The sequence below is a fragment of the Ailuropoda melanoleuca genome, chromosome 16 (assembly GCF_002007445.2).
Source record: "Ailuropoda melanoleuca isolate Jingjing chromosome 16, ASM200744v2, whole genome shotgun sequence".
NCBI lineage: Eukaryota > Metazoa > Chordata > Mammalia > Carnivora > Ursidae > Ailuropoda > Ailuropoda melanoleuca.
This window is the reverse complement of record NC_048233.1, coordinates 79,843,145-79,858,222: the sequence shown is the minus strand read 5'-3', so window position 1 is coordinate 79,858,222 and position 15,078 is coordinate 79,843,145. Positions and strand designations below refer to the sequence as shown.

At 42.8% G+C, this 15,078-nt stretch overlaps 3 protein-coding genes across 10 annotated transcripts in view; 2 read left to right on the top strand and 1 right to left on the bottom strand.

Annotated features, from left to right (window-relative positions):
- The window catches only part of LOC105242248 (olfactory receptor 10V1), a 79,820-nt gene extending 68,010 nt beyond the window's left edge, over window positions 1–11,810 (bottom strand). For 7 of the 8 annotated variants that reach the window (XM_034645800.1, XM_034645802.1, XM_019810360.2 and 4 more), the window contains exons 1-2: window positions 11,566–11,810; window positions 121–197 (exon numbers count right to left, since the gene is read on the bottom strand). The gene's annotated coding sequence lies outside the window, so the exon portion shown is untranslated. Of the gene's footprint in view, window positions 1–120; window positions 198–11,539 lie in introns of all 8 variants that reach the window. The other variant, XM_034645805.1, reaches the window with a different exon arrangement.
- Window positions 2,487–3,419, top strand: LOC100483548 (olfactory receptor 10V1). Its single transcript, XM_002929662.4, has one exon. The coding sequence runs from the start codon at window positions 2,487–2,489 to the stop codon at window positions 3,417–3,419; it is 933 nt and encodes a 310-aa protein (XP_002929708.1).
- A 189-nt stretch (window positions 11,811–11,999) lies between the features above and the next one.
- PATL1 (PAT1 homolog 1, processing body mRNA decay factor) overlaps window positions 12,000–15,078 on the top strand; it is a 28,628-nt gene continuing 25,549 nt past the window's right edge. Inside the window, exons 1-2 of the mRNA XM_034645799.1 lie at window positions 12,000–12,214; window positions 14,134–14,245. Of these exons, the coding sequence (XP_034501690.1) occupies window positions 12,200–12,214; window positions 14,134–14,245 (127 nt within the window). The 5' untranslated portion in view covers window positions 12,000–12,199. The remainder of the gene's footprint in view (window positions 12,215–14,133; window positions 14,246–15,078) is intronic.

The window sequence follows — 15,078 nt, the reverse complement described above, 5'->3', positions numbered from 1 at the left end:
GCCCCAACCATATAAACCTTGTAGATTCATGGAATTAGCTAGAAGTTCTGAACAGAATTCTCTTTTATCTTTTCCTCTAGCATCGCTAAGGTCATTCTCCTATATATGTAAGAGCCTTACCCCGAGAAAAGCCATTTGCTGGTTTGTTCTGAGCTCACTGGGATTGTCAGTGACAAGATCACAGCTGGTTCACGGTCCTGCAACAAGAATCAAGGTAAGATTTATGTAATCATTGATAAGTACAAGGAGATCTAAATGCTAGCCTCTCTTCCACGTCTAAATCACTGAAGGATAATGGGTCAGTTAATTACCCTCTCTGTACCTCAGCCTCAAGATGGAGGTCTTAATAGCTACCTTCCTATCTGCTGAACATTTTAAGGCAATTAAATGAGATAGTGAAACATAAATACATTTAAAAAGCATAGAGTGGTCTATAACAAATTGTCCCTAAGTTGCTATAAGACATCTAGTTGTTCCTCAAGGTTTCTATGAGATTATGTCACTTTTTCCTCCCATATGCACAGTGCTCGGAAACATTCCCCCTTGCAGGGTGCCTGGGTGGCTCAGTCGGTTAAGAGTCAATTCTTGATCTCAGCTCAGGTCTTGATCTCAGGGTTGTGAGTTCAACCCCTGTGTTAGGCTCCATGCTGGGCATAGAGGCTACTTAAAAAAAATTTTTTTAAATAAAATAAAACAATAAAATGTTTCCCCTTTCCAGGGCCTGAAAGAGAAGTTGAGTTGATTCTGGCAAATCAGATCAGGTAAGGTGCTACTGACAGATAAAATGACAGATAAAATAACTGACCGTCTTCATTTACACTCCCACCCCCCATGCATCTTAGCTCACATGTTCTTTTTAGCTGGATAAATTTTTCATTTTACCAGGAAAAAAAATTTTTATGAATGAGAGTCTTTACAAGACCCTTCAACTCCTATCCCTTTGGTAAATGTCTAGCCTTCCTTCCTGGTAGGATGAGCCCAACCCAGACCCAAGCAGTAATGAACAAAAACCATGGGAGTTTGGATGACCTCCTATGGGATGACTATTGGGTAGAGGGTGTGTTTATGGGTGTGACAGTAACTACAAAACGACTGAAACAAGGCCCTGGCTGTCTTAAATGCTCTGGTCTCCTTTTGAAAGTCTATTCTAGCCCAATCTACTCCCAATGGTCTAGAGAAAAATCTACATTTGGTGCTTGGTCCCTTTCAGTGGTGAGGCGCAGAGCAGGGCAATGCCCAGACCAGAAATGCACATCAGTCTAATCTTCAAACAGAGATTCAGGGAAATGGAGAGAGAGGATTATTTCCCTCATACAGGAAAACAGTCTGAGATTTGAGCACTAAATTATTTGAAGTCAAACTCATAAGTACTAATAAGATTATGGGCAAATTTTCAGTGACAATGTTTTCTAAACACAAAGGAACTAAGCTGTACCCAGCTTGTAAGAGGAATGTTTTCCTTCATTGAATCCTTAAGTCACACTTTACAAGACTATGTGCTCTGCCTAAATGCAAATCTACCCAGGCTGTGAAAAACTTATTCATTTATTTATTTATTCAACAAACATTTACTGGTCACCATACTAGGCAGTAGAGGGGGAGGATTCAGTTCTTATCCTGCAAAAGATCATATATTTATGATAAATAAGACATACATAAAACAAATTATCGCAAAAAAATGGAATAAAAGGAAAAAACTGTCTGTTTTAGAAAGGTGTACGAGATATCATACTTGATACTTTCTCCACCATATGCAAGAATGTGGGCATTGTCCAATTGTCATGGGGGAAGAATTTTTATAAACTTCCCAAAGCTAGATGTCTATATTGATGCTGTTTCTAAAACTACTGTACTTCTCTTGACTCTTCGTTAAAAACACAAAGAAAGTTTGGGAAAGGTTTGGGGTGCCTACAATTAAGGGCCAATATACTAGAAGGCTCAGAGTTTTTTCTGCAATCACAAACCAGTAATGGAGCCATCATGCTCAATGCTGCTGCATTGGCCCAAGCTGACCTCTTTTCCTGTCTAGGAAGATAACCCTTCAAAGAACAATGGAGCATCCTTTATATGGGATAATATGATCGTAACGTATATTATAGGACTTGCACTCAAGATCATATTGATAGCCAGTCTATTATTGCTAGGCAATGTGTATTTTTAGAGGTTCAGGGGTTATTAGTTCAACTGGTTGTTGAAAAACAAAAGTGAAGTCAAAGTCCTGAGCTCAATTGCCACATGGGGCAAATCAACTTGGCTCTTACTCAAAGTGACAGGCTTTATAGTTAACCTGAGCCAACTCTCTTAAAAATGTGAGCTGGCAAACACAAGCAAGAACAGAGAGTGATCTGCCCGGTATAAACTCATCTTCAAGATTATTAAAGCTATGGGTGCTAACACAGTATCATCACCTTCATCCCAAAGCTCAAAGCACTTTTTTTCCTAACATAATTTTTCTTTTGTCCTAGAAAACTTGATGTGCCACTTTTATGGGGGATGAAAACCAAACCGTAGACATCCAGTTCCACTTTCACCCATTTTCACCCATTCTGGAGATACAAATACTTATTTTTGCGGCTTTCCTGCTAATGTATATTGGCAGTCTTATTGGGAATGCCACAATCTTCCTCACTGACTGGGCAGAGCGATCACTCCACACTCCCATGTATTTCTTTCTGGCCAATCTGGCAGTCCTGGAGATCTTTTACTCTTCCACTGTTGCCCCTCTTGCTTTGGTCAACCTCCTGACCATGGGGAGAATACCCATCTCTTTCACAGGCTGTGGCACACAGATGTTCTTCTTTGTCTTTCTGGGCAGTGCTGACTGTATCCTCTTGGGGATCATGGCTTATGATCGGTTTGTAGCTATTCGGGATCCCCTGCGTTACACCCTGTGTGCCCAGCTGTGTGCCCAGCTGGCTATGGGAGCCCTGGTCCTTGGTTTCATTCTAGCCTTACAACTAACAGCTCTGATTTTCCACCTGCCATTTTGTGGCCACAACAGAATTACTCACTTCTACTGTGATGTGCTCCCCATCCTGCGGTTGGCCTGTGGAGATACTCGAATGCAAGAAGCCATGATCTTCACTGTCAGTGTCATCATCCTTACCATTCCCTTTTCCCTGATCTCCATCTCATACATCTTCATCGTGGCCGCCATTTTGAAGATCCGCTCTGCAGAGGGGCGGCACAAGGCCTTCTCCACCTGCTCTTCTCATCTAACCGTGGTTCTCCTCCAGTATGGCTGCTGCAGCCTTATCTATTTACGCCCCAGCTCTAGCTACGACCCAGAAATGGGTCGTGTGGTGTCTGTTGTTTACACTTTTGTCACCCCTGTCTTAAACCCCTTGATTTACAGTATGAGGAACAAGAAGCTGAAAGATACACTAAAGAAGGTCATGAAAAGACATTTGCTGCACTAGGAAATGTGGGAGTTTCTGGACTCATGTAAACGGCACAAAATAATTCTTTGGAAAATGATAAACTCGGGGGAATTGATTCATTACTTCTTCAGGCCCCAGTTTCTATTTCTAGCTCCCAACTATAGGGCAAGCTCCTGAAAGTTAGATATTAACATTTAAAATAAGAGAGAGTAAATTCTTGATGGGCAGGTATTTTGTTTGTTTTGTTCACTGATAAATCCCCAACGCCTAAAACAGCTAAAGCAGATAATCAATACCTGTTTACTGAATTGATGAATTCCTTCAAGTGACATCAAAGGACATTCTTATTTATTTGTTATCTCCCCACAAGGCTATATACTGAGATTTGCTGTTAACATTCCACAAATACTCATAGAATAACTACAAGAGGTTCCTTCTAAGAGCACTAATAATTCTTCAAGTTTCCACTCATAAAGCCTTATTTTTCTCCTTTCTATTGACTGAGTCTTGGGAAATGTTTATTCTCAGACCCATTACTGTTGAAAGTTATAAAAAATTATATCTGGAATGTAATAAATATCTGGAATGTATTGTTATTTTGAAAGTGTAATTGGCGATGCTTCAAAATTATAAACAATATCTTCACCCCATTCAGAATGGGAAGTTTCAAGAAGGGTCCAGGTTATTTGGCAGAACTGGTATGAGAACTTCTTTTTTCTGCTCTTGCCAATCTGTCTTGTTATGGTTCTACTTTTAAAATAACATTTTTGGGGGCACCTGGGTGGCTCGGTTGGTTAAGCAACTGCCTTTGGCTCAGATCGTGATCCCGGAGTTGTAGGAACGAGTCCTACGTTGGGATCCCTGCTCAGCGAAGAGTCTGCTTCTCCCTCTGACCCTCCCCTCTCTCGTGCTCTCTCTCTCTCTCTCTCAAATAAATAAAATCTTTAAAATAAAATTAAAATAACATTTTCCCATTTTTAAATATAATACACATTGATTTTAGAAAAATTGGGAAACATAAAAGTAGACAGAAAAAAGTTAAAAATCATTTCTAACCCCACCAATTAAAATAAACCTTAGACAATATTTGCATATTATATTTTGAGCTTTGGTACCCTGCTGCATTCTCTAACTTGTAATATAAATATCTACCTTGCTGAGTAGCCTCCTAAAACAATGGTTGTCAAAACATTTCCATTTATCCTTATTGGCATTTAAATGGCTACCAATCTTTCACTATTACAAGTATCACTGTGATAAACATCTTTAAATACGATTCACTGTGTGTTAACTCTAATTACTTCCCAAGGGTTAAAATATTTTAAACCCCTATTTACACATACATTGCCAAATTGCATTCCTGGAGACTACAAATTTACACTCTCACAACTATTTACAAAAGTATTTGCCTTATAATTTCTTTTTTTTTTTAAAGATTTTATTTATTTATTTGACAGAGATAGAGACAGCCAGCGAGNCACTCTCACAACTATTTACAAAAGTATTTGCCTTATAATTTCTTTTTTTTTTTAAAGATTTTATTTATTTATTTGACAGAGATAGAGACAGCCAGCGAGAGAGGGAACACAAGCAGGGGGAGTGGGAGAGGAAGAAGCAGGCTCATAGCAGAGGAGCCTGATGTGGGGGCTCGATCCCATAATGCTGGGATCACGCCCTGAGCCGAAGGCAGACGCTTAACCGCTGTGCCACCCAGGCGCCCCTGCCTTATAATTTCATGGTCAACACTGGGCTGGCTTCCTTCCTTTCCTCCTTCCTTCCATTCTTCCCTCCTTCACTCTCTCCCTTCTTCCTTCTCTTTCTTCCTTTTTTTCCTTTCTTTAGTTCTTCCTTTTTTATTTGTCAATTTGATGGTTTTACAATGGCAACTATTAATCTTGTTTACATTTATTACTTAATTTGACCTTTTTATATATTTTATAGCTATTTAAAAATCTTTGTGGGTTTTTCTAAGATGCTTAAAGAATTTTAAGATCTATTTTTAAGTCTTTGTACTTTGTCAATACTTTCCCTATGTGTGGAAAATATTTTGAAAGCTTATTTTATGCATATATTACATTATATACACTATTCGTATATATACGTGTGTATGTTATAGAATTCAGTATTCAAATTTTTGCTTTGTGATTTTTCCATCTTTATAGTAAATAAATTCTGAAACATTTATCATGAAATCATACAAATATTCATCCATATTTTGTTCTTGTTGCTTTATGTTTAAAATTTCACATGGAACTTATTTATCATTCTGGAATTTATTGTGTTGTATGCTGTGCTATAAGGCTTTATTTTTTACCTCAAAATAACCAATTGCTTCAGTATAATTTCCAAATCATGTTTCCTTTATCCATTGAATTATCATCTTTATCACATAGTAAATACACATTTCTGTCAAGTTCTATTTCTTGGGCACTTACTCTGTTCCATAAATCAGTCCATATATTCCTGCACCAACATCACCTTATTTGTACCACTGGTGTTTTATGATCATCATAATATTACAATCTCTTTCTCTTTCCAGAAATTGTCCAGTTAAAAGGTTTAGAGTTTGCCTTCAAACAGGTTGTGGTGGTTTCGAAAAATCCTTTGCTATTCCTCCCTTTACAAGATCGAGCCTAATTCCCCTCCCTTTGAGCATGGGCTATACTTGGTTAACTTATTTCTAGCAAATGGAATGTGGCAGAAGTGACACCTATGACTTCCCAGACTGGGTCACAGAAGGTACTGTGGCCACAGCCTCTCCCTGATTACTCTGGAAGAAGTTGCCATGTTCTTGAGCCAAAAAGCTCCATGGAAAGGTCCATGTGGAGAGAAACTGAGGCCTCTTGCCAACAGCCATGTGAGTGAACCAACTTAGGCACAGACCCGCCTTCAGATGACTGGACCCCTGGCTGACGTTTTGACTGCACTTCCTGAAACACTATGAGCCAGAACCACCCTGCTAAGCTGCTCCTCCTAGAACCCTGACCCTCCAAAGGTTTGTAAGATAAAATGTGATTTTAGTTTTCAGCTGCTGTGTTTTGGAGTAATTTTTTGTGCAGCAATAGATATGGAATGAACACAGCAATGGCTGACAAGCTGCATTTTAGGGGGATTTTGCATGCATGTGCCCTACATTCCACCATGGAAATCAGGGTATGTTCTTACCAAAGACTGCATAAGCTCCAAAACTGCAAAAATTCCCCAGGTGTCCTTTAATTCTGTCTCATCCTCACACACCATCATATAAACCCAGGTAGTGGTGGTGGTGATGGTGACTTTTTAAGGACAAAAGAATACTTCTCTTGATTTGACTTTTGTTTGAAGAGATTTCTTGGCCTCTTTTATCCAAAAAGCCTTGTCTCCCAGTCCTTAGCCCCAATTTCCCAAAATGACCACAATGACATATCCCTTCCTACATGCTGTCCCTTCCATTGTGACACAGACACTCTTTCCATTCAGAGGTGGGGTCCACCTTTCTTGCCCTTGAATCTAGGTGACATAGCGGAAGTGATGCTATGTCACTTTCAAGACTAGGTCATGACAGGGGATATGCTTCCAACTGGCCCTTATGGAGGGACACTTATTCTTGGAACCCAGCCACCATGCTGTGAAAAAAGTAAGAAACTACATAGAAAGTCCACATGTAAGTGCTGAAAACCCCACTGAGGTCTCAGCTGACAGACCAACTACCAGGTAGTGAGTGAATTTTCAGATGGTTCCAGCAACCAACCACTGAGTCATTCCCAGCTTCAAGCAGTACCACGTGATGCCACCTGGAGCAGAGATGAGCTGTTCCCATTGTGTCCTGGCCAAACTGCAGATTCATTAGCAAAATACATCATTATTGTTTTAACCACTAAATTCGGATGGTCTGTATCGAATAACTACAACATCCCAAGTTAACCATCTAGTCCAAAATGTCAGGTGTTTAACGTTATAAGTATCCTATCTCACTAATAGGAAAAAAAAAAAAAAAAGAATACCAGAATGCAAGCATCTCTTCAATCATAATTGTCCTGACTTAAGTGTTAGCTAATAGGTGAGGGAAGCAAGCGTGCCTGAATTCTTAAAGATCATTGTATTTTACATCAGGCTTCTGTGTAATTAATAGAATGCCTCAAGACTGGTTAATGGTGTTCATGGAATTTTGACTAATTTTCATACTTTGTTGAACAAGCCTCTTTCTTTTGCAAGGTTTGCCCAAAGGAGGAGATACAGCCAAGGTCCCTCAGGTGTAGCAGCCTCAGCGAACAGCCTGAATCACTCTCTTTCCCCAACTGTCTCAGGAAAAGGCCAGAAACTAGAAGCTTACCTACCTTTGTCTCACTTAGACATGGGGAAATACTGAAGTCCAGCTAATGCCAGAAACAGATTACCAGTGAGCCCAAGGCACAGGGAATGCCAAGGTGCTGGATGGGGAGTTAGGCTGTTTAAGCTTTCATAGGCTTTCCTCCCTTACTCCCTACCCTTCTTCTTAGCCCTCTTCTACCCTGCCATTTCCTTAGCACCAGCTGTAGCCAGTAAAATGGGCAAGGAAATGGTCTGAAAGGGATGCTGCCACCTGACCCTATTCTGGTGATTCTACAGGAACTGTAAGAAACCAAGGCAAAGAGATACTTAAAGGTACTTGAAGACCTGGGCCTTCAAGGTATAGCATGTGAAGACCTCTCCTATGAACCAGGAAGTAGAATCCATTTTTTTACTTTGCCAATTCTTCTCTACATATTGGTTTATGACTGAAAGAACTCAGAAACGTTCAAACAATTTCTACTAAGTGCTGAAGTAAATGATGTGATAAAAATAAAATGCTGAATGCGAAATACAGGGTTTCTGCCTTCCGTCACTTAATCTAAGAAGGGCCCAGAAGGGCCCAGAATCATCATCCTTTCCTGGGCTGTGTAGATAGACGACAAGGGGAAGAGTTCCCTGTGCCCCCATCCTGGCCCTTCAAGGCTCAAAGAATCCAAAGGAAATAATGGAAGCAACTGCACCACAGTTCAGTACCAGAAAAATGTGTGAGGAAGCTGGCTTGCTGCTTTATCTTCCAATGCCACGACCTACCCTGGAACACTACCATAGCTTCCCACCTCTCCGTGGCAGTCAATCAACACTACTACTAATACAAGACGGATGTTCCCCCAGTGCATTAGTGTCAAGGCCTGGTCAGCACTAAGCTGCGCCCCTGAGAGCCAGGGCAGGAGGGTGGGTCAGCATGTTCTCACTCACTCTCGATTCTCCTTTTAATGATCCTTCACGATTTCACCTAGTGAAACCTTCTATTTTTCACCTTTAAGCAGTGTAATGAGAAAACGTTTTATACTACCAAAAAATCATTTTATGTTTATAAAGATTTTTTTATTTGAGCCAGCGCAGGAGCGTGCGGGGGGGGGGGGGGGTGGCAGGAGAAGCAAAGGGAGGAGAGAGAGAATCTTAAGCAGACTCCCCGCTGAGCACAGAGCCCAAAGCAGAGCTTGATCTCAAGACCCTGAGATGATGACTGAGCTGAAATCAAGAGTTAGCCACTAAACCAACTGTGTGACCCAGGTGCCCCACCAAAAATCATTTTAAATACTCCCAATGGTTCACACACACCACAGGTGGTAAACTGTAAAGGGATTTTGCCCATGTGATTAAGGATCTTGAGATGGGGAGATTATCCTGGATTATCCAGATGCCCCCACTGTTACCACGATCTTTGTAAGAGGGAAGCAGGAGGGTGGGAGAGAAAAATGTGACAACAGAAGGAGAGGATGAGAGGAAGAGTTTGAAAGATTCTTGGCTGCTGGCTTTGAAAATGGGAGGATGGGGCTACAAGCCAAGGAATGCATGCAACCTCTAGAAGCTAAGAAGGAAACAGATTGTCTGCTAGGACCTCCAGGAGGAACACAGTACTGCAACTTTGCTGACAACATGAAAAATGACCCTCTGGGCAGCCCATCACTCTTTCTCCTTCTCTGTAACACTCTGCATTCACGTTTAATGTCTTAAAGCAATGGTTCTCAAAGTAGAACCAGCGGCATTGGCATCACCTGGAATTTGTTATAAATGCAATTAATTCTCAGGCCCTACTTCAGACCTACTGAATCAGAAACTCTGGGGAGGAGGCCCAGCAGTGTTTTAACAAGCTCTCCCGATGAGGCAGAGAACCACTGATTTAGAGTTGCACGTTACTTAATGAAAATAAAGCCATCTAAAATAGTCTCACAAGAAAATGGATTGTTTTACCTCAATTTTTTTAAAAGAACGTATAGAGCCTATAAATACCATGAGGGATTATTTGCAGCTTTTGGAGAAAGGACAGACAGTGCTAAAGAAAATTCAGTGGCTTTGTCTAACTGATGTCCTCTCTCATCTGTCAAAGTCTCTTCTACCTACCTGGCATGCAAGAGAGATTTTTCTTTCACCCATTCAAGGGACACTCTCCAGAGGCATCATACCTTATTTCTAAAGAATCCCTTAGGAAAAGAACTTGGTCCCTCCCCATCTTAATAAAGGATCTATTACCCAACTAAAAAAAAAAAAAAAAAAAAAAAAAAAAAAATTTTTTTTCTCTTAAAGGAACTCTCATTAATCTCCCCCACAAACAGGTGTTACATGAGAAAAAAGGATAATCTTGTTAACCCCCTCTATGACACTTTGACTTGTTTCTTTAATTACTGTTTATTATTTCTTTCTTTCCCAAGTTTACCCACTTCATTTATATTCAGACTTCCCTACTTTCCTTTATAAACTGCTTTAGCTATAGCCTGAAAGTCTTGATATGTTTTATCATTCAGTTCTAAATATTTTCTACTTGCTCTTGTATTTCCTTAAGTAGTCCATGAATTAGAGATGTAGGTTTCTTTTTAACACCTGATTTCTAACATAGTGATGAGAAAACATGATTTGTATCAAGGATCAGCAAACATTTTCTACAAAGAGCCAGTTAGTAAATATTTTAGGTGTTGCTAGCCAAATGGTCGGCACTCTAAGTACTCATCTCGGCCTTCGCTGCCCTAAAGCAACCAAGGACAATATATAAATAAATGAGTGACTGTATGCCAACAAAACTTTACTTAAAAAGGCAGGCAACTGGCCTGATTCAGCCAAGAGTCATAGTTTCCAACCCCTGGTCTATATAGTACCAATTCCTTGGTCATTGTTAAGACGTGCTGTTACCTAATACTGTTTTGTAATGTTCAGTGCATGCCTGAAGCACAACTATCATCTTATCCTCCGCCTGCTACTCTTCTTTAAGGTTCAGGCCTGGCCCACATAAGCACTTGGTTCTGTTAAATTGTCACAGTGCTTCAGATATTAGGTTTTTGGAATCAGAGAGGCCCAGTTGCCAGCTTTGCCACTTGGGTGGTTCGGGGCAAATTACTTAACATCTCTAATCCTCTGGTTCCTCACTTACAGAATAGAGAAAATAATAGTACCTACCTCGTGGGGTTGGCATAAGGAAGGATTTAATGAGATAATCCATATACAGCACCTACCAGAGTGCCAGGCAGACTTCAATCTATATTAGTAACATTAACATCATCATGCCATTGAACAACTACTCTGTGAGGCAAGTATCATCAAACCCATTTTACGAAGAAATTAAGGCTCAGAGATGTTTAGGTAACTTGCCCAAAATCTGATGGCCAGTGACAAAGCACGCATTCCCACCCATTACTTCTATTTTCAAATATCCAAAGTGTCCAGACTCAGGCTCTGATTAGCATGTGAGGAATTTACTGTATGCCATTCCTAGGCCAGGTTGCATTTTCAGACACGCGGAGAAAGTTGCGAAATGCACAGGAATTAATTCTTCGCGGTTGAAGTTTAGTCCTTACGGGGAAAAGAGAAAGCTCCATGAGCTCAACGGGCCGAAAGGGCCTGGGCCGGTGCCAGCACAGGTGGAGAACCACCAGACTCCTGGAACCAGGGTTCGGAAGCTTACAACTCGGACAAACTCTTTCCTGGGCTCGTCCGCTCGGGAGATGGTGTCCCCCAGCGGCGTAGCCGGGGTGGCGCTCCGCGGCCTCGATGACCTTGCTGCCTGCCCACGGCCGCGCTGCCCTTTCTGGCTCCCCCGCGCCACGTGCCCGGAGCGCCTGGCGCCTAAAAATATCACCCTGGTTGAACCTCCCGGAACATGCCTCCGCTTTTTAAAAACCGGGCGCCGTCATCACCTCGAGACATAAATCACAGCCCAGACCTGCTGTGGATTCAGCGCCTGAAGTGCCGCTCAAAGTGGCGACGAATTCAGCCCCTTTCGATGACCTGGGCCTGTCGGGTTTTTCCCCCTCCACTCCGCGCACAGGGTGGATCGCGAGGACCGCCGAGGCCCCGAAGACCGTGCTGGTCATTGGAAAAACAGCCCAAGAACCTCCATTCCTCCCAGCCCGAGCTCAGCCAAGGACTCTCCAAAGCCATATCCTGTGACAATCACAGGGGCTTTCTCCGCCCCGTCGGTGACGGAAAACTCGTGACTCGGACCTGAGCGCGGGGCGGGCACAGAGAAGCCGGGGGCGGAGCTGCGAGTCTGGCTCGCGAGGAAGCCCCCGACGGGCGGCGCGTGCGCAGTCTCTCTCCACGGGACCTCCTTCCCGCCGCTGAGACTAGGAAGCGGGACGCCAAATCTGTCCCCGCGCAGCCGCCGCGCCGGGCGCCGAGCGGGGCGGCCGCCCTCCCCGAGGCGCGCCTGTGCACGTTCCCACGCACGCTCCGGCGTACGGCGGCGGCCAGGGGTCGCGAGCTGGTAGAGGACCCGCGCGCGGAGGAGCCGGGGAGTCAGCGCTTCTTCCCTCCCTCCCCCCACTCCCCTCCCCGCTCCCTCCCCCCTCCCCAGAATGTTCCGCTACGAGGTGAGCTCTTGCGACCGGAAGTGACCCCTCCCTCCCTCCCGCGCCCCCTTTCCTCTCTCACCCCCAGCGCGTCCGTCCCGCGCCCCTGGGGGTGGAGGGGGCTGGCGGCGGGACCCGCGGGACCGAGTGGAACGCGTGGGGCCTGGGGTCGCGGGTTTAATCCGAGGGCGGTGAGCCGGCTCCAGGGGGCGGGACTGTCCTATCAGTGGCCGCCGGTGAGAGTTGGCCTCTGTTTTGGGGTGGGGAGGGCCCGTTAAGTGCTGTAAGCAGACCATCCCCCACCCCCGCCCCGGGAGGAGCCGCGGAAGGGAGAGTGTTGCACCCACCCGCTGGCTCTTCTTGAGGGAGAGTCTCCCGGGAAAGCCTAGAGACCTGTTTCCCGCCCTGGACCCGGAACCACCTCCCCTCCAATTACACACACACACACACACACCCACACCCCCACACACCCACCCACACCCCTACTCCCGGGCACCCAGCGGGTCAGGGGGCCTGGACTTGCCCTTTACTGCGGCCGGAGACTGTTTACCATAGAGGAGGCTCCGACTTGGGAGGGGGCGTGTCCCGCAGAAGTTCTGGGCGAGTGGAGGGAGACGTGGGTTTGGTGACCATCCCGGGAGTGTAGCAATAGTCGAGAGTCCTGACCCTGCCACTAACTTGCTGTATGACCTTGAGCTATTCCTAGTCTCTGGACATCAAGCTTCTAGGTTTGTAGACTCAAAGGGCTGCTCTGGGCGATCTCTAAGAGTCTTTACAATTTAAAAAAGCAGTGATTTGGTGAAGTAGATCTTTGTGATTTGGAAGGGCGTGCAGCTGGAAGTTGCTTCTGCTCTGGAGGCAGTTGTATGCCGGCTTTGTGGAAGTTTGGAAGGGCTTAAGACGGGTGGAATGGCCTTTTGGCCTAACCTTGCCTTTGGGAAAGCCTATTTAAGGAGGTTGCCTGGCACGGTATATCAGACTTGCTTGTTGATGTGTGGTATTGTAATTCTGAGTCTTTGGAAACTGGGGACACATGTACTTGATACTTGATAGGAATGGTTCAAGACCAAACTGACTTGATGTAAACGTGGAGAGAGTTGATGAGGTGCAGTAGGCACAGTTGCCAAAAGAAAAGAGAACTTGGAAAACAGATCAGTTGAAAACTGAAGTGGAAGGGGGAAATATTTAAAATAGAACAGACTTTAAATTGTTGCGGTGATAACTAGCATTGTTTAACAATCTACGATCTTTGCCAAATCTTTGCCTCATTTAATCCTCACAACTCTCAAAGGTTTTGTCCCTTTGTTACCCAGAGCCTAACACAGAGCTGGAGATACAATAGGTACTTAAGAGGTATTTAATGAGTTAACCAGAATATGACTTAGCCAAGCTTGCACCACTTGTAAGAATGGGGCCAAAACTTGAACTCAACATATCACAGCTTTTCCAGAGTTTACTTAATTGGAGTTGAAAATTTAGCTTTCTGTTTCATCACCAGAGTTTGGGCCTACAGAAAACAGAAGAGGGGAAATAAAGAGAAAGCTTAAGAGGACATAATAAAATAGTTGAAATTTTGACATGAAAATGAAGAACATGATACCTTTGAAAAATATACATAAAACTCAAAATAATGGTAAAGTGTGCATTTTGTGTTGTCATTACTATTCTAACCAGTGATGTCAAGACGGGGGCCTAATTTCTTGGTTGCATGAAGAAATACTATTATTAGATTCTTGAAAGAGAAATGGACTGTTTGGGAAAAGAGAAACTGAAAGAAGATACTGCCATTTTCCAATGTCAGGGAAATTGGGGGTAGAAAAAATGCTGTCTTTACAAGAGGTCATAAGCTATTCTGATGATTGGGAAAATAAAATGAACATTTTTTTTTAAATGAAGGTGTGAACTTTATGAATAGCTAGTCTCTTTTCTCTTTTTTTTAGTCTTTAGAGGATTGTCCTCTGGATGAAGATGAAGATGCATTTCAGGGCTTGGGAGAAGAAGATGAAGAGATTGATCAATTCAATGATGATACATTTGGGTCAGGTGCCATTGGTAAGTGACATCTTTATCTTATAACGTCACCTTGGTCTCTTGCTCTTTAAATGTTCTCTTTTGTAAGTGCTTTGTCTTAGTAGGAGTAACTACATTTACAAATTTAGCAAAATATTCTATTCTTAGTCTCCGAATAGTTCAGTCTTCACTGGAGGCATCTACCTCAATCCCCTGGGCCCCCTTTTTTGCCTCATTTATATATAAAACAAGATGCTCTCTGAGCCCTGTGCCTTCCAGCTTTTTTATCTGTGGTTCTAGGTTGATGCTGTAAGGCATGCAAATGGTGAGAGGAGCAGACATCTTATAAGGATTTAAAATAGTCCTAGAAGAAGGAAACTTTTATTTGTGGAATATGTAACTTTTGGAAAAACTAGTAGACTAAAAGAAAACTTGGACTTGGGTGTGTATGTTTTAAAACTCAGTTACTATTATTGGTGTATTGCATGAGCCTGCTATTGCCTTACATAATATCTTCAATAAAATAAAAAGCATTTTATTCTAAGAATTGTGGTGAAAGGAAGTCTTCATATGTTAGAAAAGTGCTGTGCACAGGTGAAATTTTCCCATCCCTAGATATAAATAAATATTTTAGGAGTTGGAAGAGGGTAAAATATTAAAGAGCCAGGCTAAACTTAACATGGCTCAGAGTTATAATAATCTAAAATGGGAAACTTAGGCAACAAGTTTATATGATAAAGTTCGAGAATTAGAGATTCTAGAGCAAATATACTAATAAAATTGTACTTTCAAAAAAGAAGTAGGTAAGAGTTAATGCAAATATTTTTGCTTTAACTGTTGGTGTTGAAAAGTAGCAGTAACAGTGTTTCTGTTGT